This window comes from Bufo bufo, chromosome 11, assembly GCF_905171765.1.
Source record: "Bufo bufo chromosome 11, aBufBuf1.1, whole genome shotgun sequence".
Classification (NCBI taxonomy): domain Eukaryota; kingdom Metazoa; phylum Chordata; class Amphibia; order Anura; family Bufonidae; genus Bufo; species Bufo bufo.
This window is the reverse complement of record NC_053399.1, coordinates 25512951-25535836: the sequence shown is the minus strand read 5'-3', so window position 1 is coordinate 25535836 and position 22886 is coordinate 25512951. Positions and strand designations below refer to the sequence as shown.

Sequence of the window (22886 nt, the reverse complement as noted above, 5' to 3'; positions counted from 1 at the left end):
GGTCCCTGAGGTGGGAGCTGCAGCTATCAGACATTGGGGGTATACCCTAGCAATATGCGCCCCCCATTGTCTCAGATGGGATTAAACCTCTAACATATTATTTCAGTATATGTAAATCTACGTATAACGTGCCATGTCTGAGACCTTCCACTGCGAGCTCTGCCCGTACAAGGTGCGTCGTGGCCAAAGCCGCCTTGCTGCCCTAGATTAGGGCTCATGCACACAACGGATCCGTATTTTGCAGAACGGAACAGCGGGCCCCTAATAGAACAGTCCTATCCTTGTCCGTAATGCGGATCAGATGCGGACCTAACATACGGTCCGTACAGGAGCCCTTATTCAGGTTACAAGGTTGGTTGAGGAAAATTGTTCTCATTCCTAATAAACAGGGATGATGATGATGATGATGATACATCGGCCCTGCTGCTCCCCCTCCCCAGCGCGGGCGCTGAATGGCCCTTTGTCAGGCGGGGGCCTTTCGGCCTCCCTGCTGAGTTTCGAACCTTGTGCCCATTTCTCCGAACCAATCAGAAACCAGGAAAGGGGCGGGGACTGGAGATCCATGGTAACATCCCGTTGGCCGGAGCCGAGGAGGGGGCGGGGCTAGGTTCTTGCTGCTGCTTCCCTGTGGTGTCTGCCGTGAGAGCGGGACGGGGGGAAAAAACGCAGCCGGAACCTGACTCGCCCGGCGGAGGACCGGCGTCGTTTGCGGTTTCGCTAGCAAGAAGTGACCCGCCGCGCCTCTGTGTATGCCGCTAACCGGGCTGAAATCGCACGGTGAGTGAGGCGGGAAAAGAGGGGAGAGGGGGTTGGTGGTGGTGAGGTTTCGTGAGGAGCCTAGCTCCCTAGAGCCGGGATGCGGGGCTCGCACTCTCCGGTCGTCGAGGGCTTCTTTACTTCCGTTCAGTTTGATTAACTTTCCGTAACCGACATTGTGGAGGGAATGTAACAATGGACGACTACAAAATGGCGCCTGCTCGCTCCCTAGTCATCGGGCAGCGGCGTGGTGACGTCACTACGGGAGCCTGCGCCGTCCAGTCCGCGCTCTATATAGTAGGCTGCGGATTTGAGAGCGAGTTCTTGATAACTGGATTATCTAGGTCTAGGCTACTTAAAGGGTTTCTATCACTTCGTTTCACCTATTTAGCTTTCAGACACTAGCGATCCGCTAGTGTCTGCTTTATCTAACCATCCTAATATAAGAGCTTATTGTCCTGCCGTTTAGCTAAAAAAATAACTTATATAGATATGCAAATGAGCCTCTAGGTGCTATGGGGGCGTGATTAGCACCTAGAGGCTCCGTCTACCTTAACAAACTGCCGCCGCCCAGCGCGTCCCTCCAGCCCGCCCATCTCCAGCTGAAGCGATCCTCTCCGTGCGCGTCTCTGTTCTGCGCATGCGCAGTGAATGTCTGATCGCTTCCCTGCTCAGACATCTCCACTGCGCCTGTTCCTCGGAGCACTATGACGTCATCGGCGCAGGCGCAGTGGAGATGTCTGAGCAGGGAAGCGATCAGATATTCACTGCGCATGCGCCGAATACGAGGAGCATCGCATTCCGGAGGAGATGGGCGGGCTGGAGGGACGCGCTGGGCGGCGGCAGTTTGTTAAGGTAGACGGAGCCTCTAGGTGCTAATCACGCCCCCATAGCACCTAGAGGCTCATTTGCATATCTATATAAGTTATTTTTTTAGCTAAACGGCAGGACAATAAGCTCTTATATTAGGATGGTTAGATAAAGCAGACACTAGCTGATCGCTAGTGTCTGAAAGCTAAATAGGTGAAACGAAGTGATAGAAACCCTTTAAAGGAACACTCCATGCCGCTAATACACCGTGTTATGGCTAGTGCAGGGCCTGAGGGGGTCAGAGACTTCCTGTGTCATGCTCCTCCCCCTCAGCCCAGTACTGGGCGGAGCCTATTGGATTATTTTTGCCTGAAATGTTTCCTTTTATTACTTTTCAGACAGTTCAAGTGCATTTGATTCTCCTGTCTCCATAGTTTGCTGCAGGATGCTGGTGTCCTGGCCATTTAGTTCGCAGGGGGTTACCAAAACTGGATGTAATTGTAACAAACCCTCAGCTGTGAGGAGTGGTTAGGTCACTCCCTCCCCCACCCAGTCGCTCAGATTGGGCTACTTTCACACTGGCGTTTTGGCTTTCCGTTTGTGAGATCCGTTCAGGGCTCTCACACGCGGTCCAAAACGGATCAGTTTTGCCCTAATGCATTCTGAATGGAAAAAGATCCGCTCAGAAAGCATCAGTTTGCCTCCGATCAGTCTCTGTTCCGCTCTGGAGGCGGACACCAAAACGTTGCTTGCCGCGTTTTGGTGTCAGTCTGATGAAACTGAGCCAAACGGATCCGTCCTGACACACAAAGTCAACGGGGACGGATCCGTTTTCACTGACGCAATCAAAAACGGATCTGTCCTCCATTGACTTTTAGGGTGTTCAAGACGGATCCGTATTGGCTATGTAATAGATAAGGCCTCCTGCACACGACCGTAGGTGTCCCGTTCCTGTATTGCGGATCCGCAATACACGGCCACCGTTCTGTGTGCATTCTGCATCACGGATGCGGAACGGAAGCTCTACAGAGTGCTTCCGCGGGGTTTCGTCCCGTACTTCCGTTCCACAAAAAGATAGAACGTGTCCTATCTTTTTGCCGAACGGCCGGATCGCGGACCCATTAAAGTGAAAGGGTCCGCGATCCGCTGCTGCTGCCCCACGGACAGTGTTCGCGCATTGTGGGCCGCATCACGGCCACTGGACACCCAAACGAATGCAGACGGTTGTATTATCTGAACAGATCGCACCAAGTGAAAGTAGCCTTAGAGGGAGCGATTGCCCCAATTATCTATCCACGTAAATGGACTTTAGATGACGTGGACTCTAAAGGGCACCAGTCAGCAGGATCAGATTTATTAACCACCTCAGCCCCCAGTGCTTAAACACCCTGAAAGACCAGGCCACTTTTTACACTTCTGACCTACACTACTTTCACCATTTATTGCTCGGTCATGCAACTTACCACCCAAATGAATTTTACCTCCTTTTCTTCTCACTAATAGAGCTTTCATTTGGTGGTATTTCATTGCTGCTGACATTTTTACTTTTTTTGTTATTAATCGAAATTTAACGATTTTTTTTGCAAAAAAATGACATTTTTCACTTTCAGTTGTAAAATTTTGCAAAAAAAAACGACATCCATATAGAAATTTTGCTCTAAATTTATAGTTCTACATGTCTTTGATAAAAAAAAAAATGTTTGGGTAGAAAAAAAATGGTTTGGGTAAAAGTTATAGCGTTTACAAACTATGGTACAAAAATGTGAATTTCCGCTTTTTGCAGCAGCTCTGACTTTCTGAGCACCTGTCATGTTTCCTGAGGTTCTACAATGCCCAGACAGTACAAACACCCCACAAATGACCCCATTTCTGAAAGTACACACCCTAAGGTATTCGCTGATAGGCATAGTGAGTACATAGAACTTTTTATTTTTTGTCACAAGTTAGCGGAAAATGATGATTTTTTTTTTTTTTTTTTTTTTTCTTACAAAGTCTCATATTCCACTAACTTGTGACAAAAATTAAAAAGTTCTATGAACTCACTATGCCCATCAGCGAATACCTTGGGGTCTCTTCTTTCCAAAATGGGGTCACTTGTGGGGTAGTTATACTGCCCTGGCATTCTAGGGGCCCAAATGTGTGGTAAGGAGTTTGAAATCAAATTCAGTAAAAAATGACAAGTGAAATCCGAAAGGTGCTCTTTGGAATATGGGCCCCTTTGCCCACCTAGGCTGCAAAAAAGTGTCACACATCTGGTATCCCCGTACTCAGGAGAAGTTGAGGAATGTGTTTTGGGGTGTCTTTTTACATATACCCATGCTGGGTGAGATAAATATCTTGGTCAAATGACAACTTTGTATAAAAAAATGGGAAAAGTTGTCTTTTGCCAAGATATTTCTCTCACCCAGCATGGGTATATATAAAATGACACCCCAAAACACATTCCCCACCTTCTCCTGAGTACGGAGATACCAGATGTGTGACACTTTTTTGCAGCCTAGGTGGGCAAAGGGGCCCACATTCCAAAGAGCACCTTTCGGATTTCACAGGTCATTTTTTACTGAATTTGATTTCAAACTCCTTACCACACATTTGGGCCCCTAGAATGCCAGGGCAGTATAACTACCCCACAAGTGACCCCATTTTGGAAAGAAGACACCCCAAGGTATTCCGTGAGGGGCATGGCGAGTTCCTAGAATTTTTTATTTTTTGTCACAAGTTAGTGGAAAATGATTATTATTATTTTTTTTTTTTTTTCATACAAAGTCTCATATTCCACTAACTTGTGACAAAAAATAAAAACTTCCATGAACTCACTATGCCCATCAGCGAATACCTTGGGGTCTCTTCTTTCCAAAATGGGGTCACTTGTGGGGTAGTTATACTGCCCTGGCATTCTAGGGGCCCAAATGTGTGGTAAGGAGTTTGAAATCAAATTCTGTAAAAATTGACCTGTGAAATCCGAAAGGTGCTCTTTGGCATATGGGCCCCTTTGCCCACCTAGGCTGCAAAAAAGTGTCACACATCTGGTATCTCTGTATTCAGGAGAAGTTGAGGAATGTGTTTTGGGGTGTCTTTTTACATATACCCATGCTGGGTGAGATAAATATCTTGGTCAAATGCCAACTTTGTATAAAAAAATGGGAAAAGTTGTCGTTTGCCAAGATATTTCTCTCACCCAGCATGGGTATATATAAAATGACACCCCAAAACACATTCCCCACCTTCTCCTGAGTACGGAGATACCAGATGTGTGACACTTTTTTGCAGCCTAGGTGGGCAAAGGGGCCCATATTCCAAAGAGCACCTTTCGGATTTCACTTGTCATTTTTTACAGAATTTGATTTCAAACTCCTTACCACACATTTGGGCCCCTAGAATGCCAGGGCAGTATAACTACCCCACAAGTGACCCCATTTTGGAAAGAAGAGACCCCAAGGTATTCGCTGATGGGCATAGTGAGTTCATGGAAGTTTTTATTTTTTGTAACAAGTTAGTGGAATATGAGACTTTGTATAAAAAAAAAAAAAAAAAAAAAAAATCAGCATTTTCCACTAACTTGTGACAAAAAATAAAAAATTCTAGGAACTCGCCATGCCCCTCACGGAATACCTTGGGGTGTCTTCTTTCCAAAATGGGGTCACTTGTGTGGTAGTTATACTGCCCTGGCATTTTCCAGGGGCCCTAATGTGTGTTAGGTAGGTAAATGACCTGTGAAATCCTAAAGGTGCTCTTTGGAATATGGGCCCCTTTGCCCACCTAGGCTGCAAAAAAGTGTCACACATGTGGTATCGCCGTATTCAGGAGAAGTTGGGGAATGTGTTTTGGGGTGTCATTTTACATATACCCTTGCTGGGTGAGAGAAATATCTTGGCAAAAGACAACTTTTCCCATTTTTTTATACAAAGTTGGCATTTGACCAAGATATTTCTCTCACCCAGCATGGGTATATGTAAAATGACACCCCAAAACACATTCCCCAACTTCTCCTGAGTACGGCGATACCACATGTGTGACACTTTTTTGCAGCCTAGATGCGCAAAGGGGCCCACATTCATTTTATGAGGGCATTTTTAGACATTTGGATACCAGACTTCTTCTCACGCTTTGGGGCCCCTAGAATGCCAGGGCAGTATAAATACCCCACATGTGACCCCATTTTGGAAAGAAGACACCCCAAGGTATTCAATGAGGGGCATGGCGAGTTCATAGAAATTTTTTTTTTTTGGCACAAGTTAGCGGAAATTGATATTTTTTATTTTTTTCTCACAAAGTCTCCCGTTCCGCTAACTTGGGACAAAAATTTCAATCTTTCATGGACTCAATATGCCCCTCACGGAATACCTGGGGGTGTCTTCTTTCCGAAATGGGGTCACATGTGGCGTATTTATACTGCCCTGGCATTCTAGGGGCCCTAAAGCGTGAGAAGAAGTCTGGAATATACATGTCTAAAAAATTTTACGCATTTGGATTCCGTGAGGGGTATGGTGAGTTCATGTGAGATTTTATTTTTTGACACAAGTTAGTGGAATATGAGACTTTGTAAGAAAAATAAATAAAAATTCCGCTAACTTGGGCCAAAAAAATGTCTGAATGGAGCCTTACAGAGGGGTGATCAATGACAGGGGGGTGATCAATGACAGGGGGGGGTGATCAATGACAGGGGGTTGATCAATGACAGGGGGGTGATCAATGACAGGGGGGGGTGATCAATGACAGGGGGTTGATCAATGACAGGGGGGTGATCAGGGAGTCTATATGGGGTGATAACCACAGTCATTGATCATGCCCCTGTAAGGCTTCATTCAGACGTCCGTATGCGTTTTGCGGATCCGATCCATCTATCAGTGCATCCGTAAAAATCATGCGGACATCTGAATGGAGCTTTACAGGGGGGTAATCAATGACAGGGGGGTGATCAGGGAGTCTATATGGGGTGATCACCACAGTCATTGATCACGCCCCTGTAAGGCTTCATTCAGACGTCCGGATGCGTTTTGCGGATCCGATCCATCTATCAGTGGATCCGTAAAAATCATGCGGACGTCTGAATGGAGCTTTACAGGGGGGTGATCAATGACAGGGGTGTAATCAATGACAGGGGGGTGATCAGGGAGTCTATATGGGGTGATCACCACAGTCATTGATCACGCCCCTGTAAGGCTTCATTCAGACGTCCGGATGCGTTTTGCGGATCCGATCCATCTATCAGTGCATCCGTAAAAATCATGCGGACATCTGAATGGAGCTTTACAGGGGGGTGATCAATGACAGGGGGGTGATCAGGGAGTCTATATGGGGTGATCACCACAGTCATTGATCACGCCCCTGTAAGGCTTCATTCAGACGTCCGGATGCGTTTTGCGGATCCGATCCATCTATCAGTGCATCCGTAAAAATCATGCGGACATCTGAATGGAGCTTTACAGGGGGGTGATCAATGACAGGGGTGTAATCAATGACAGGGGGGTGATCAGGGAGTCTATATGGGGTGATCACCACAGTCATTGATCACGCCCCTGTAAGGCTTCATTCAGACGTCCGGATGCGTTTTGCGGATCCGATCCATCTATCAGTGCATCCGTAAAAATCATGCGGACATCTGAATGGAGCTTTACAGGGGGGTGATCAATGACAGGGGGGTGATCAGGGAGTCTATATGGGGTGATCACCACAGTCATTGATCATGCCCCTGTAAGGCTTCATTCAGACGTCCGGATGCATTTTGCGGATCCGATCCATCTATCAGTGCATCCGTAAAAATCATGCGGACATCTGAATGGAGCTTTACAGGGGGGTGATCAATGACAGGGGGGTGATCAGGGAGTCTATATGGGGTGATCACCACAGTCATTGATCATGCCCCTGTAAGGCTTCATTCAGACGTCCGGATGCGTTTTGCGGATCCGATCCATCTATCAGTGCATCCGTAAAAATCATGCGGACATCTGAATGGAGCTTTACAGGGGGGTGATCAATGACAGGGGTGTAATCAATGACAGGGGGGTGATCAGGGAGTCTATATGGGGTGATCACCACAGTCATTGATCACGCCCCTGTAAGGCTTCATTCAGACGTCCGGATGCGTTTTGCGGATCCGATCCATCTATCAGTGCATCCGTAAAAATCATGCGGACATCTGAATGGAGCTTTACAGGGGGGTGATCAATGACAGGGGGGTGATCAGGGAGTCTATATGGGGTGATAACCACAGTCATTGATCATGCCCCTGTAAGGCTTCATTCAGACGTCCGGATGCATTTTGCGGATCCGATCCATCTATCAGTGCATCCGTAAAAATCATGCGGACATCTGAATGGAGCTTTACAGGGGGGTAATCAATGACAGGGGGGTAATCAATGACAGGGGGGTGATCAGGGAGTCTATATGGGGTGATCACCACAGTCATTGATCACGCCCCTGTAAGGCTTCATTCAGACGCCCGTATGCGTTTTGCAGATCCGATCCATCCATCAGTGGATCCGTAAAAATCATGCGGACATCTGAATGGAGCTTTACAGGGGGTTGATCAATGACAGGGGTGTAATCAATGACAGGGGGGTGATCAGGGAGTCTATATGGGGTGATCAGGGGCTAATAAGGGGTTAATAAGTGACGGGGGGGGGGGTGTAGTGTAGTGTAGTGGTGCTTGGTGGGACTTTACTGAGCTACCTGTGTCCTCTGGTGGTCGATCCAAACAAAGGGGACCACCAGAGGACCAGGTAGCAGGTATATTAGACGCTGTTATCAAAACAGCGTCTAATATACCTGTTAGGGGTTAAAAAAACCACATCTCCAGCCTGCCAGCGAACGATCGCCGCTGGCAGGCTGGAGATCAACTCTCTTACCTTCCGTTCCTGTGAGCGCGCGCGCCTGTGTGCGCGCGTTCACAGGAAATCTCGCGTCTCGCGAGAGGACGCACCGGCGCGTCCACCCAGAAGAGCAGGGCCGCCGCAAAGACGCAATCCTGCGTACGGCGGTCCTGAGGTGGTTAAACCAGGCATACAGCCTGCTAGGGTTGATCCTGCTGATTAAATTGATGCTTGTCTTGTTAAAATCAGTTTCAGCGTTCTTGAGGAGAGACTTCTATTCTTTATGCAAATGAGGGTTTCAGTGCAATGGGGGCGGAGCCTAGCCCCTCGGCTTCCCAGTGCTGGACACACCCCTCATGGCACTGAAATGCTCATTTTTGAGAAAGTGCCTGTAGCCTGCCCCCTGAAACAGAAGATTCCTACTTACCTGCTCTGGTGGTGCATGGTCACATGTAATGCTCCAGCCAATGACTGGCTTCAGCAGTGATGTGATGACGAGCACCACCGGAGCCGGTAAGTAGGAATCTTTTGTTCAGGGGGCATGCTGCGGGCACTTGCTTAAAAACAAAATCATTATTCCTGGAAAAACTCCTATAAACGGGTTATACGGGAACTAGATATTGCTGGATAGGTCATCAATATAGGTCAGTGGGGTCCGATTCCCCCGCCGACCAGCTGTTTGAGGGGACTGCGGCCTCCTCCTAGCTTACCAAGCGCGGCGCTGCCCATTGGGGGGAGTTTTCACCTTACATTTTCCAAAAGAGCTTTCAAAAATGAAAGGTGGAATCTGGTTGCTATGGGTAACTATGCCAATTTTCCTTTACACCAGAATTGTTAAATTCTGCCCCAGAACGATGAGCGTGACGTCACTGGCCTAGGAAGAGGCCTAAATGTTCGCTGAGGGCTGTGGCCTCTTCCAACAGCCGAGGGGTGGGGGGTGACGGGAGTCAGACCCCGCCGATCTGATAATGATGAGCTATTCTGAGGAGACCCCCTTTAAAGAATTGAAGTCTTATTTCTCGGGAACGCCACAACCAGTTTCTGCAAGATACGACCGCGCGGACGTGCACTACGAAGCACTTCTTTGGGCTTTCGGGTCCGCAAAGTATAGGACATGTCCTGTTCTCGGCCGTATCCGTGGGTCGCTGACCCATTCGAGTCAACGGGAATGCACATGGATGGTGCCCGTGCATCGCAGCATCGGCACAGAGCCCTTACATTAATCTGAATGAGCCCTGAGTATCGTTTTAATCAGCAGGATCAACTCTACCTATGCTCGTTTAAAGGTGTCGCTCCTGCTGAAAGTCCCCCTATAAAGAATGTTTCCATGATAACCATAACGTTCCGGAACTGGTCATTACACAGCGATAAAGCGAGTGGAGGTAAATGGCCGGTAATCCCTTCTAATCCATAGAAGTGTGTGAACTTGCTGAATTTTCACCTGGTAAATGTCCCCACGTGTCATCTGATTGATTGACCGCTGTAGGTAGGAAAGATGACAAATCCGGCCAAAGACAGCGCGGCCTGCTGCTCAGAGCGAGGACGGAGGGGACTATACCGACGGCAGGATCTGAACCCTGCGAGCTGTGTACCGCAGCCAGGGCTTCTGCTATGACGAGCGAGGGGCTGTTTGTCAGTACTGTACTTCTCGCCTTGTAAGACGCACCTAGGTTTTAGTGGAGGAAATTAAAAAAAGATTTTTCATTAGACTTCAGATCAGACCACCAATGTTGGGGCTCGATCTGCAAAACACGGATACTGGCCATGGACCCATTAAAGTCAATGGGTCTGCAAAAAAAAAAAAAAATGGATGCAACACTGACGTCATTTGTGTTTTGCGGAGTGCAAAAAGGCTTATTTACACAATATTTGTCTGCATCCGCAAAATTGCAGAATAGATGCGGATAGGGCTGCAACGATTATTCGACGTTATCGATAATATTCGATAACTGGATTCGTTGTCAACTAATCCCGTTATCGAATAATCGGCCGCTTCGTTGCTATACGGGCGTTCGGGCGCTATGCCTGGGGTCCTTTAACTTTAGATCACCGCATCTTTATTACCTTACAATGAAGCTCCAGTAACAGGCAGAGCCCCTCCATAACAGTGCCATCCACAGAACCCCTCCATAACAGCGCCATCCACAGAACCCCTCCATAACAGCGCCACCCACAGAACCCCTCCATAACAGCGCCACCCACAGAACCCCTCCATAACAGCGCCACCCACAGAACCCCTCCATAACAGCGCCACCCACAGAACCCCTCCATAACAGTGCCATCTACAGAACCCCTCCATAACAGCGCCACCTACAGAACCCCTCCATAACAGCGCCATCCACAGAACCCCTCCATAACAGCGCCACCCACAGAACCCCTCCATAACAGCGCCATCCACAGAACCCCTCCATAACAGCGCCACCCACAGAACCCCTCCATAACAGCGCCACCCACAGAACCCCTCCATAACAGCGCCATCCACAGAACCCCTCCATAACCGTGCCACCCACAGAACCCCTCCATAACAGCGCCACCCACAGAACCCCTCCATAACAGCGCCACCCACAGAACCCCTCCATACCAGTGCCACCCACAATTTGTTTTAATATAGCCTTTGAACATAATTTTTCAAGTAAAATCCTTTAAACCCCTTTTTTTGTCATTTTGGTGTTTTTTCCCGATTTAATTGATTAAATTATCGGCAAATAATCGTTAGCTGCAGCCCTAGTTGCGAACCTGTTCACTTCAATGGGGCCGCAAAAGATGCAGACAGCGCTCCGTGTGCGGTCTGCTTCCTTCCTTCTGTTCTGCGGTCCCACAAAAAAAACGGAACGTGTCCTGTTCTTGTCCGCAATTGCAAACAAGAACAGGCATTTCTTTCATAGGATTGTCTGTTCTGCAAAATGCGGAACGCACACTGTTGGTGTCTGTTTTTGCAGACTGCAAAAACTGATCTGGTTGTCTGAATGAGCCCTAAAGGTCACTCGTGGTGTTCCTGTGAGCGCTGACCCTCAGTCCATTGAGACCACACACCAGGTTACCGTGGCGGGCTCTAGCCGTCCCCCATGATGGCACCGCACCAATCAAGGTGAGCATATTGCGCAGTGTCTTTTACTATTGAGTCTAAGGCTACTTTCACACTCGCGTTTGGTGCAGATCCGTCTTGGATCTGCACAAACGCATCCGTTTACATAATACAACCGTCTGCATCCGTCCAGAACGGATCCGTTTGTATTATCTGTAACATATCCAGAACGGATCCGTTTGTATTATCTGTAACATAGCCAGAACGGATCCGTCTTGAACACCATTGAAAGTCAATGGAGGACGGATCTGTTTTCTATTGTGTCAGTGAAAACGGATCCGTCCCCATTGACTTACATTGTGTGTCAGGACGGATCCGTTTGGCTCAGTTTAGTCAGACGGACACCGCTGCAAGCAGCGTTTTGGTGTCCGTCTCCAAAGCGGAACAGAGACGGGACTGAGGCAAACTGATGGATTCTGAGCGGATCCTTTTCCATTCAGAATGCATTAGGGCAAAACTGATCCGTTTTGGACCGCCTGTGAGAGCCCTGAGCGGATCTCGCAACTGGAAAGCCAAAACGAGAGTGTGAAAGTAGCCTAAACCAGCAGGCGGCTCCCCGTGTGGCCTCTGGATGTAAGTCTGCGCAGTCCTCGTGCTTCCGTGTGTATTTTGTGTATCACTTTTATCATCTGTAATAACCTTTTTATATACCAGAACCTTGTGCACATGGAGTGTTCTTTTTTTTCTTATAGTAAGGTTAGAGATCATTGTATATGTAGGTCAGTCCTATGAAGCAGTACTGTCCCCCCAGAGCGGAGGATGACCTGTAAGTGGCGGGGCGCCTAGGACCGAGCATCTCTATCGCTGTGTTCTTCTCTCCCTCTGCTATTTGCACAGCGCAGCCTGAGTGACATCATCGTAGCGTCCCCGGCTGAGGTTGGAGCTGATGTAAGTCAGTGTCAGTGCATCACTTTTCTTTAACGATTTTTGTAAAATTTACATTATAGATATGTATATTATTATTTATTATTATTTTTTTATTGAAGAGGACCCATCACCCCTCCTGACATCTGTTTTATGCCCACTTCACATATATCGGTCTTGTCAGGCAGAAGAACTGAGCCTGCAGCGATTTTGTGTCCACGGCATCACAACTGAGAGTGGACCCCCCCTATAGAAAGCTATGGGATCGGTTTGGGCTTCAGTTCCCCTCCAGTGTTGTCTATCTAAAGGGGCCCTTAGTAACCACGTCAATTCCCCATGCATGTAATCAAATAACTCTGGAGTACAATTCCTCAGTTATTCCTCCTAGAGGTATATGAATGAATCGCCAACCCGGTGTGTCCCTTCTCAGTCTGACGCTGTCCGATCAATGCTCTGACAGTTAGCACCTTCTAGTTGGATTAATAGAGGAATGACACCACATAGCCATAAGAAGAGATGCCCCAGAATTATATTCATGTGGGGGATGCAAATAGTTACTAAAACAGACAGGAGAGGTGACAGGTCCTCTTTAAATGCTCTTACTTTGGACAGCACACGTGAACAGGTTAGTGTGTAAAGGCCCATTTACACAGGCCGAGGGTGCGGGCAATTAATGGGGACAAATCGTGTTCTCCTGATAATTGCCTGGTCGTGAGTGGGGGCATGAGCGCTGCAGAATCAACGCCTCTGCTGAACAGGGATGAATGATCGCAAATGGGCAGCGGATCACTGTTTACGCAAGACAACCTGCTGCACAGAAACAATCATTTCAGTGTCTGCATTAAAGGGGTCGATACCCATTCGGTGGCAGACGGGCCTTCCTTGGATGCTTTTTTCCAATAATTGCCCTGTTTGTCAGCCCGTGTAAAGGGCCTTAAAGGGGTATTCCCATCTCAGACAATGGGGGCATATCTCTAGGTTATGCCCCCATTGTCTGATAGGTGCAGGTCACACCGCTGAGACCCGCACCTACAGCGAGAACGAAGTGGGGAGCGCTGTGGCTGGAGGACCTCAGAATTCCCGGGGTCCGTCCACCACCAAGCGCTGCTCCCATAGAAGTGAATGGGAGTGCACCGCGCATGCGCTGCCCATGCTCCCGTTCATTTCTATGGGGCAAATGGCAATAGCCAAGCCAGCGCTCTGCTATTTTCGGCGGCCCTATAGAAATGAATGGAGGGCGGCTGCGCATGCTCAGTGCGCCCTCCGTTCATTTCCCGGCTCCGTTCTCATTGTAGGTGCGGGTCCCAGCGATGGGACCCGCACCTATCAGACAATGGGGGAATAGCCTAGTGATACCCATTGTCTGAGATGGGAAAACCCCTAGAATTTCTTATCTGTTAACGTATACTGAAGCCCTGTCCCTCAGCACCTGGAAACCTTCCCTGCTCCATTGTAACAACAACCCCCCCCTCAGGCTATGACCTTCAGCTAGAGCAGCCGCCCTACATGGGCCATGAAGCAGCGACGCAGTTCTCCTCCATTATGTAGATTGTAGTGTGAAAACATGGAGAGACCTGTGGTGGCCGATCATTCTTAGGCTGGGTTCACACGGGCGTTGCGGGTGACGTGCCGGAAAATGCTCGATTTTTATTTTAATGCGTTTTGCGTGCACGTGAGAAAAATCGGCATGTTTGGTACTTCAAAGAAGTTTGGGTTTGGGTTAGGTGTTGTGTAGATTGTATTATTTTCCCTTATAAAATGGTTATAAGGGAAAATAATAGCATTCTTCATACAGAATGCTTAGTAAAATAGTGATGGAGGGGTTAAAAAAAATAATAATTTAACTCTCCTCATTTGTTCGCGCAGCCCAGCTTCTCTTCTGTCTTCTTCTTTGATGCCCAGGAGGAAAAGGACCTGTGGTGACGTCACTGCGCTCATCACATGGTCCATCATCCTTCACGTTAGGAGAAATAAAGGATGCAAAAGTCCAGTATACCGTTTAAAAAAAAAAAAATGTATATATTTATTTATTTTTCACAAAGGAACTCTATGGTGACAGATGCCAACGCATCTGTTTAACCTCTTAAGGACACAGGGCGTACAGGTATGCCCTGATGTCTGAGTCACACCAAAACGCTGAATCATTCAGCAGGCACTTTGTGACAATGCCGAGGGGGGTCCTGTTTTCAGACCTGCGGTTTGCTGTGTTTCCGGGTCTCCGGTGACCCGATAACCCAGAATAGGATGGTGATCGGTGGTGTGATAATACACCACCAATCACTATCCTTAGATCCTAAGAGGTGGCGGTGACATCACCTCTCAGGATTGCATCCTATTGGCTGGATGGGCGGGTGGGTGGGGGTTAACTTCCCCCAGCTCTCCTCTCCTCCTCCACACTGCTTCCGTGGAGAGAGGAGCCCGTTCGTCCACCCCGGACCCAGCACCCCCACGTGAGCCACCATAGTGCCATCCGGCACTCAAAAGTTTGCAGGGACAGGTTTAGGGAAAGGTTAGATTAGGCAGGGAAACTGGGGGATAGTTTTCTTTTTGGGCTTCACCCTGATCGGGTGTCTGTGGTCCACAGCACACTCAGCAGTGACCCCCCCCCCCCTCCCAGGGGTGCTGCAGCTTGCGCCCCCACCTACACATACATACACCTACACACCTGGCCCTGTCAGAGTGCAGGAGTTGCAGAGAGCAGAGCCTCTAGGTGTAATGGTAACGCCCCCGTTGCTCCTAGAAGCTCATTTGCATATAGTAAAACATCATTTTTCTCAGCAATGCGGATACATATGAACATGGGACCAACACAGATGCCTTCAGCTGCCAAGCGCACATGTAGCAGGTCGGCCAGTGTCATAGGTACAAAACTGCTGACAGATGCCCTTTTAACATAAACTTTTTTTGTGTAGGTTAAACATAAGACAAAACCGTGATGTGAACCCAGCCTAAGAAACAGAAGATTAAAGGGAACCTGTCACCAGCAACCCGACTACCAAACAGTTTGCATAGCTGTGGTTCACCTGATTAATATATGTGATGGCTACAGCCAGTGAGTAAACACGGGTGACGTGTCACCAGGTCATGTGACATGTCTCTGTTGCGGCCGTTCTTTGGCTGCAGTGGTCATGTGGCTCACGTTAAACTGGATGTTGACGCAGGGAGACCAGGACCTGCAGAGCCAGAGGGGCAACGATGGAGCCGGGACCTGGCAGGAGATATCGGGGAGTAAAGATTACCACCGTGGGCACGCTGGAGGGTCTGTAGCAAAGATCCTGAGGCGTGAACAACCCCTTTAATTTCCAGCGATTAAAATAATGATATATCTTACTGATATGCTACTTTATAAGAAAATTTACCAAGAATGCATGGCAACCCAGCAATTGGCTTGGGCAGTATTAGTAGGATTACTTTCTTACAATTCTGTCTTGTCTGTGTTGGGGGTGCTTCAGGTTTGGAAAGTGCAGTGCTCTGCAATAGTCTATTGATTAATGTATATATGGACTTAAAGGGGTTGTCTCATCATGGACAATGGGGGCATATCGCTAGGATATGCCCCCCTTGAATTATAGGTGCAGGTCCCACCTTTAGGACCAGCACCTATATCGAGAACAGAGCATTGCAAGTGAAGGAGGGCGCACTGCGCATGCGCCGCTGCCATTCATTCATTTTCTATGGGGCCAGCGAAAATAGCCGAGCGCTGGCTCGGCTATTTCCGTCGACCCCATAGAAATGAATGGAAGTGCGCGGTACGCTTCCATTCACTTCTGTGGGGAAGCCGGCTTGATGGTGGCCGGACTGGAGTCCCTACAGCCACCACTTTGCGGGGTTCCGTTCTCGATTTAGGTGTGGGTCCCAGCGTTGGGACCCACACCTATAAGACAGTGGAGGCATATCCTAGCGATATTCCCCCATTGTCCATGATGAGACAACCCCTTTTAAGTGTACAGCTGTGGAAGTAATGGGAGGTGTGGGTTACCAGTTCGGCCAGACGAGCCAGTTGAATGTGATAAACTTGCAGGGTGTGGCAGTGACAGGTCCCGTTCTGACCTCCGCTCCTCTGACGGGATCACACAGCATTAGGCCTCCTGCACACGAACGTGTGCGCCCCTTGGCCGTGCTGCAGCTGGCAAATTGCGGGCCGCAATGCATGAACACCGACCGTGGGGCAGCGGATCACGGACCCATTCACTTTAATGGGTCCACGATTTGCCCGTTCCGCAAAAAGATAGGACATGTTCTATCTTTTTGCGGAACGGCAGTACAGGACGAAACCCCTCCGTATTGCTTCCGTTCAGGATTTGCAGACCCATTGAAGTGAATGGGTCCGCATCTGTGATGCGGAATGCCCACGGAACGGCGCCCGTGTATTGCGGATCCGCAATACGGCAACAGGCAGCACACGTTCGTGTGCAGGAGCCTTATCCTGATTTACAGTGCCTTGCAAAAGTATTCACCCACCCCCTTAACTTTTTTTTTTTGTATTTTGGTGCCTCACAACCTGGAATTAACATGGATTGTTTGATTTAATTTACAGAACATGCCCACAACTTTGAAGATGTTTTTATTTTTATTTTTTATTGTGAAGCAAACAACAAATAGGACAAAATAACAGAAAAAGTCAATGTGCAGAACTATTCAACTATTCACCCCCCTAAAGTTAGTACTTTGTAGAGCCACCTTTTGTGGCAATCACAGCTACAAGTCGCTTTGGATAAGTCTCTATGAGCTTGCCACATCTTACCACTGGGATTTTTGCCCATTCCTCCTTGCAAAACTGCTCCAGCTCCTTAAAGTTGGATGTTTGCGCTTGTGAACAGCAATCTTTACGTCTGACCACAGATTTTCTATTGGATTGAGATCTGGGCTGTGACTCGGCCATTCCAACACATTTACATGTTTCCACTTAAACCACTCAAGTGTGTTTGGGGTCATTGTCCGGCTGGAAGGTGAACCTCCGTCCGAGCCTCAGACCACGCACAGAGAGGTACAGGTTTTTCTCAAGAATATCCCTGTATTTAGCACCATCCATTTTTCCCTCAACTCTGACCAGTTTCCCATCCCCCCAGCATGATGCTGCCACCACCATGTGTCGCTGTGGGGATGGTGTTCTTTGGGTGATGTGATGTGTTGGGTTTGCGCCAGACATAGCGTTTTGTTTGGCCGAAAAGTTTGATTAGTCTCATCAGACCAGAGCACCTTCCTCCATACATTTTGGGAGTCTCCCACATGTCTTTTCCCAAACTCACAACGTGACCTTTTGTTTTTAGCTGAAAGTAAAGTCTTTCTTCTGGCCACTCTGCCATAAAGCCCAACTCTATGGAGCGTACGGCTTGTCGTATGTACAGATACTCCAGTCCCTGTGCTGCCTCTCTGATTAATGCCCTCCTTGCCCGGTCCGTGAGTTTTGGTGGGCGGCCGTCTCTTGGCAGGTTTACTGTTGTGCCAGGTTCTTTCCATTTGGTTATGATTTGATGGTGCTCCTGGGGATCATCAAGGATTTGGATACTTTTTTATCACCTAACCCTGGCTTGTATATCTCAACAACATTGTCGCTTACTTGTTTGGAGAGTTCCCTGGTCTTCATGGCAGTGTTTGGTTAGTGATGTCTCTTATTTAGGTGTTGCAGCCTCTGGGCCCTTTCAAAATGTATGTATATGTAGTGACAGATCATGTGACACTTAGATTGCACACAGGTGACATTATTCACTAATTATGTGACTTCTGAAGGTAATTGGTTGCACCAGAGCTTTTTATGGGCTTCCAAACAAAGGGGGTGAATACATACGCACATGGCAATTTTCTGTTTTCTATTTCCAAACAATAGTTTTATTTATATATATTTTTCTCATTTCACTTCACCGACTTAGACTATTGTGTTCTGATCCATCACATAAAATTCAGATTAACCAAACATTGAACTTAAGGTTGTAATGTAACAAAACCCGAAAAAAGTCAAGGGGGTGAATACTTTTGCAATGTACTGTATAAGGCCTCTTGCACACAAACGTATTTTATATCCGTTCAGTTTTTGCGGTTTCAGTTTGCGATCCATATGTGTATTAATTTCAATGGTTCCACACAAAAAAAACGGAAGGCACTCCGTGTGCCTTCCGTTTGCGTATTTCCGTTCCGCTAAGAGGTAGAACATGTCCTATTAATGTCTGCATAACGGACGAGGATAGGACTGTTCTATTAGGGACCAGATGTTCCGTTCCACAAAAAACTGAATGCACACGGATGTCATCCGTATTTTTTGCGGACCGCAAAATACTGAAAATGACATACAGTTGTGTGCAAGAGGCCGAAGGCTGTGTCCCTGTTAGACCTGTGTCTACTGAATTACAGTGACAGATTCCAGGTCTCGCAGGGACACACAGCATTATAAAGCCTCATGTAGACGGCTGTGTCCATAACTAGGGTACCGGCCGCGTGCACTCCACATTTTGTGGAACGGTACCTTCTGCATGTTCTGTTAAAAAAACAAAATGCAGATCGGATGCGGACCAAAACAATGGTCATGTGCATGAGCCCTAATGCAGGAGCGGAGATCAGAACGGGACCTCGCGCTGCGAGTTTGTGACACTGAACTCGCTCTTCTGTGTCCACAGAGTCTCAGGATTGGCATAAAGCAAGAGCAGTGGTCAGCAACCTCATGGCACTCTAGCTGTTGTGAAACTACAACTCCCAGCATGCTCCCTTCCCTTTTATGGGAATTCCAATAACAGTTAAAGAAGTGTGCATGCTGGGATTTGTGGTTTCACAACAGCTGGAGTGCCGGAGGTTGCTGACGGCTGTGCCCCTAATGTCCGATGGGCAGGTAACTGATCCAGAATGGACTCCCATGACATGGCAGTTCGGCATATCCTGAAAGTCAGATTAGTGGAGGTCCACTTCCACGAGTGGTTCTGGTCTCATATGGGCGCCTTGTTTCATCGCAAAGGTGGCAGTTCACTCCGTTATACACTGGATAGGACATCAGTATCTGATTGGTGAGGGACCCCCGCCGATCAGCTGTTCAAGAAGGCATTCCTTCTCGCAGCTTCCCTAGGCCTGTGACGGCTAACCTCCGGCTGTGGTAAAACTACAACTCCCAAGATGTACACTTGCTTGGCTGTTCCCAGAACTCCATAGAAATGAATGGAGCATGCTGGGAGTCATAGTTCCAGCACAGCTGGAGTACCGGAGGTTAGCCATCAATGGCCTAGGTGCCGCTCATCCCCATTGATGTGAATGGGCCTGAACTGCAATACCAAGCACAGCCACTACACAATGTACAGCGCTGTGCTACTTCGGGGGTCCCACCGATCAGATACTGATGACTGATGTCCAGGGGATAGGTACTCAGTTTTTAAATCTCGGAGAAACCTTTGAAATGAATGGAAACGATGGAAACCCCATGAGTGCCTGTAACCAATGCAGCCAGATGTGTCTATTGCTGTTTTATGTGACGTATGAAATCTTCTGTTTTGCTGCAGGAATATTGCACTAACCGGTGTATTCTCATTTTCTGTGCAGTGCAGAATTAATGCTGTGGCGTTTCCTGATGCCTTATCATTTAGAAACGCTCTTCTCATGTGAGGATCATCCATAGTGCTTAATTGTGCCGTGGATCGAGGATCTCTAAAGCAGCATGCATCCTCCAGTGCAGACTTTATTAATCAGGACCAAAGTTGTTTGCCACTTTTCTTTCCTACAATGTGCTGCCGCAGTACACACACGAAGAAAACATTGTAATTGCCTTCTAAAGAGGTATACGTTTATTTTAGAGCATACGTGGTTGTGATTGCCTTGGCAGCCATCGTCTCCGTATACGTCTGCTGCTCTGCCAATGTCGTTGTGTAGCACGTGTGTGATATGGCATTCGTGCCCTCGTTAACACCTCTCCTCCTCCGTTTCCACCCTTACAGGGCATCATGTTCACTCGAGGAATGAAGAGAAAGTGCTTTGATCCAGAAGCCATCGACGGGTCCTTGGCCGATGTAAAGACTCATCCGTCCTATACCCTGGAACGTCAGTCCATGTTGGACATGTCGCTAGTGAAGCTTCAGCTGTGCCACATGCTGGTAGAGCCAAACCTCTGCCGTTCAGTGCTCATCGCCAACACGGTGAGGCAGATACAAGAGGAGATGACTCAAGACGGCAGCTGGCAGATATTTTACGCACAGCAAATTGATCCCCCGGCACCCTCGGATCGTCTCGTTTCGACAGAAATTCTGTGTCGCTCTTCCAAGGATCAAGCCGAAGAGAAATGCCCCGAGGAGGCCTATATTACATACAGCGAGGAGCTGGACGTTCAAGAGACTCAGGAGATTTCTGAGCTCTCGACGGTCCCTTCGGTTAAAGTGGCGCAGAACGCGGCGTCCGGCTTCTGGGAGGAGGAAAGTCCGCAGGAAAACCGAGCAAACCTTCAAAAATCCATAGACCATATATTTGAAACCCTGGAAGGGAGAAACACCAATTCCATGGAAGACTTGTTTTCCGAGGTGGACACCTCTTATTACGACCTTGATACTGTGCTGACGGGGATGATGGGGAATTCTAAGCTGGGCCACTGCGATGTGCTTGAGAGCTTGTCCCAGTCCGCCGCGCCCACTCACTGCAAGGCAGAGCTCAACGAGATTGATCACGTTGTGGAGATTCTTGTCGAATCTTGAAGGTGATCTTCCATTATGCATGACGGCGTGTTTCTGGGTGATTTCCATCTTCAGTCGCACCTCTTCTGCCAGGTTATTGCAGCCAATGTACTTTCCACCAGGGGTTGGCACCTACCTAGGCTCCTCTGCCTGTCTAGGGAATATATTTCCTGCCTAGGCAGGCTCGTCATTCAGTCTACCTCTATGGCGGCCATAGTGGAAGTGGTTCTCGCTCCGAATGCCCCTGGTGTACCATCTTGACCAGTCTCTTACATGACATTGTGTTTGTCTCCAGCATCCTGTAACTGTGGTGCTAATAAAGGGAATGTATGAGATTCGGGGGAGGGAAGAACATGGCTGCTTTCTTCCAAAAAGGGCGCCATGTGTGTCCACAGGCCGCGTCTGGTATGTCGGCTTAGAGCTGCATTACCAGATACAAGCCACTGGACAAGAGGGGCGCTGTTTTTGTAGAGAAGCAGCTATGTTTTGTCATACAGACCCTTTTAAAATGTAACGGTTATGTGAAATTATCACATAAAGCTGTAAACCAGTGGTGTCCAGCTCTTCAGCTATTGGTATATTACAGCTCCTGGCACGCTGGGTGTTGTAGTTTCACAATAGCTGAGGAGCCACAGGTTGGAGACCACTGCTTTGAACCATGTCATTAAAGGGGTTGTCTCACTTCAGAAAATAGCTTTTATCATGTAGACAAAGTCATTACAAGGTGCTTACTAATGTGTAGTGATTGTCCATATTGCCTCCTTTGCTGGCTTGATTCATTTTTCCATCTCATTATACACGGTTTGTATCCAGGGGTTACGACCACCCTGCAATCCAGCAGCGGTGGTCGTGCTGGCATATGCTATAGGAAAAAGCACCAGAACCATGGGAGCTGCGCATAGGCACGCTTCCATCCCTGCCACCTCGTATCTGCGCTACAGCCGTAACCACGGAAACAAACCATGTATAATGTGATGAAAAAATGAATCCAGCCAACAAAGGAGACAATATGGACAATAACAATACATTAGTAAGTGCCTTGTATTAAAGGATTTCTGTCACCAGAATTAACCCTATTAAACTGGCTGACATTAGCGACGTGCTAATGTCAGCAGACCCCAACTCTCCTAACCTTATGCTTATGGATGCCCCAGTTACTGCACAATTTTAACTTTGATAGGGAAGGGGGGAGCTCCTGCTCCTAGAGGCTCCGTTCGCCCACCTAAAGTCACGCCCTGTCGTGCAAGATTGACCGGGCCAGGTAGCGTTCGTCTCTTCCTGTCAGCCCTGTGTGCTGGGACTGCGCAGGCGTGAGATTTATCCAGCGCATAGGGCCAGCAGGAGAAGACGAACGCTGGCCCTGTCAATCAATGACGGCAGGGCGTGACTTGAGGTGGGTGAACAGAGCCTCTAGGAGCAGGAGCAACCCCCCACTGCTCCTAGAGGCTATCTAGCATATCACCAAAGTTAAAATTGTGCAGTAACGGGGGCATCCATAAGCATAGGATTAGAAGAGCTGGGGTCTGCTGACATTAGCACATCGCTAATGTCAGCCAGTTTAATAGGGTTAATTCTGGTGACAGAAACCCTTTAACTTTCTCGACATAATAAATGCCATTTGCTGAAGTCAGAGGACCCCTTTAAGGGGGGTTTTCCTCATAATTTCCACAGGATAGGTGATAAGCATCTCTTGGGATCCCCTCCGGTCACACATGCACATTACTCAGTTTATGAGATAGCCGAGAACTGTTATTTTCAATCTCTCGGTCACACAGACATTACTTGTTCGCATGCTCGACCATTCAAATGGGTGGGGGGCATCGGAAGCCTCACGATCAATGGGTATGCAAAATAGGGATTTTCTTATTGTTATACCAGCCATATATATGTCAGTGGCACAATTATTTTTTATTTTTTCCCCAT

At 48.1% G+C, this 22886-nt stretch overlaps 1 protein-coding gene across 3 annotated transcripts; it reads left to right on the top strand.

Moving 5' to 3' along the window:
- Nucleotides 1-602: 602 nt before the first annotated feature.
- Nucleotides 603-21697, top strand: CDCA4 (cell division cycle associated 4). 3 transcript variants are annotated; one of them, XM_040412795.1, is made up of 3 exons: nt 603-777; nt 19851-20079; nt 20238-21697. In XM_040412795.1, the coding sequence occupies exon 3, from the start codon at nt 20244-20246 to the stop codon at nt 20982-20984; it is 741 nt and encodes a 246-aa protein (XP_040268729.1). In that variant the 5' UTR covers nt 603-777; nt 19851-20079; nt 20238-20243; the 3' UTR covers nt 20985-21697. The 3 variants fall into 3 exon arrangements, with proteins under 3 accessions (XP_040268729.1, XP_040268728.1, XP_040268727.1); XM_040412794.1 differs by having other exon boundaries at nt 19846-20079; XM_040412793.1 differs by lacking the exon at nt 19851-20079.
- Nucleotides 21698-22886: the final 1189 nt, after the last annotated feature.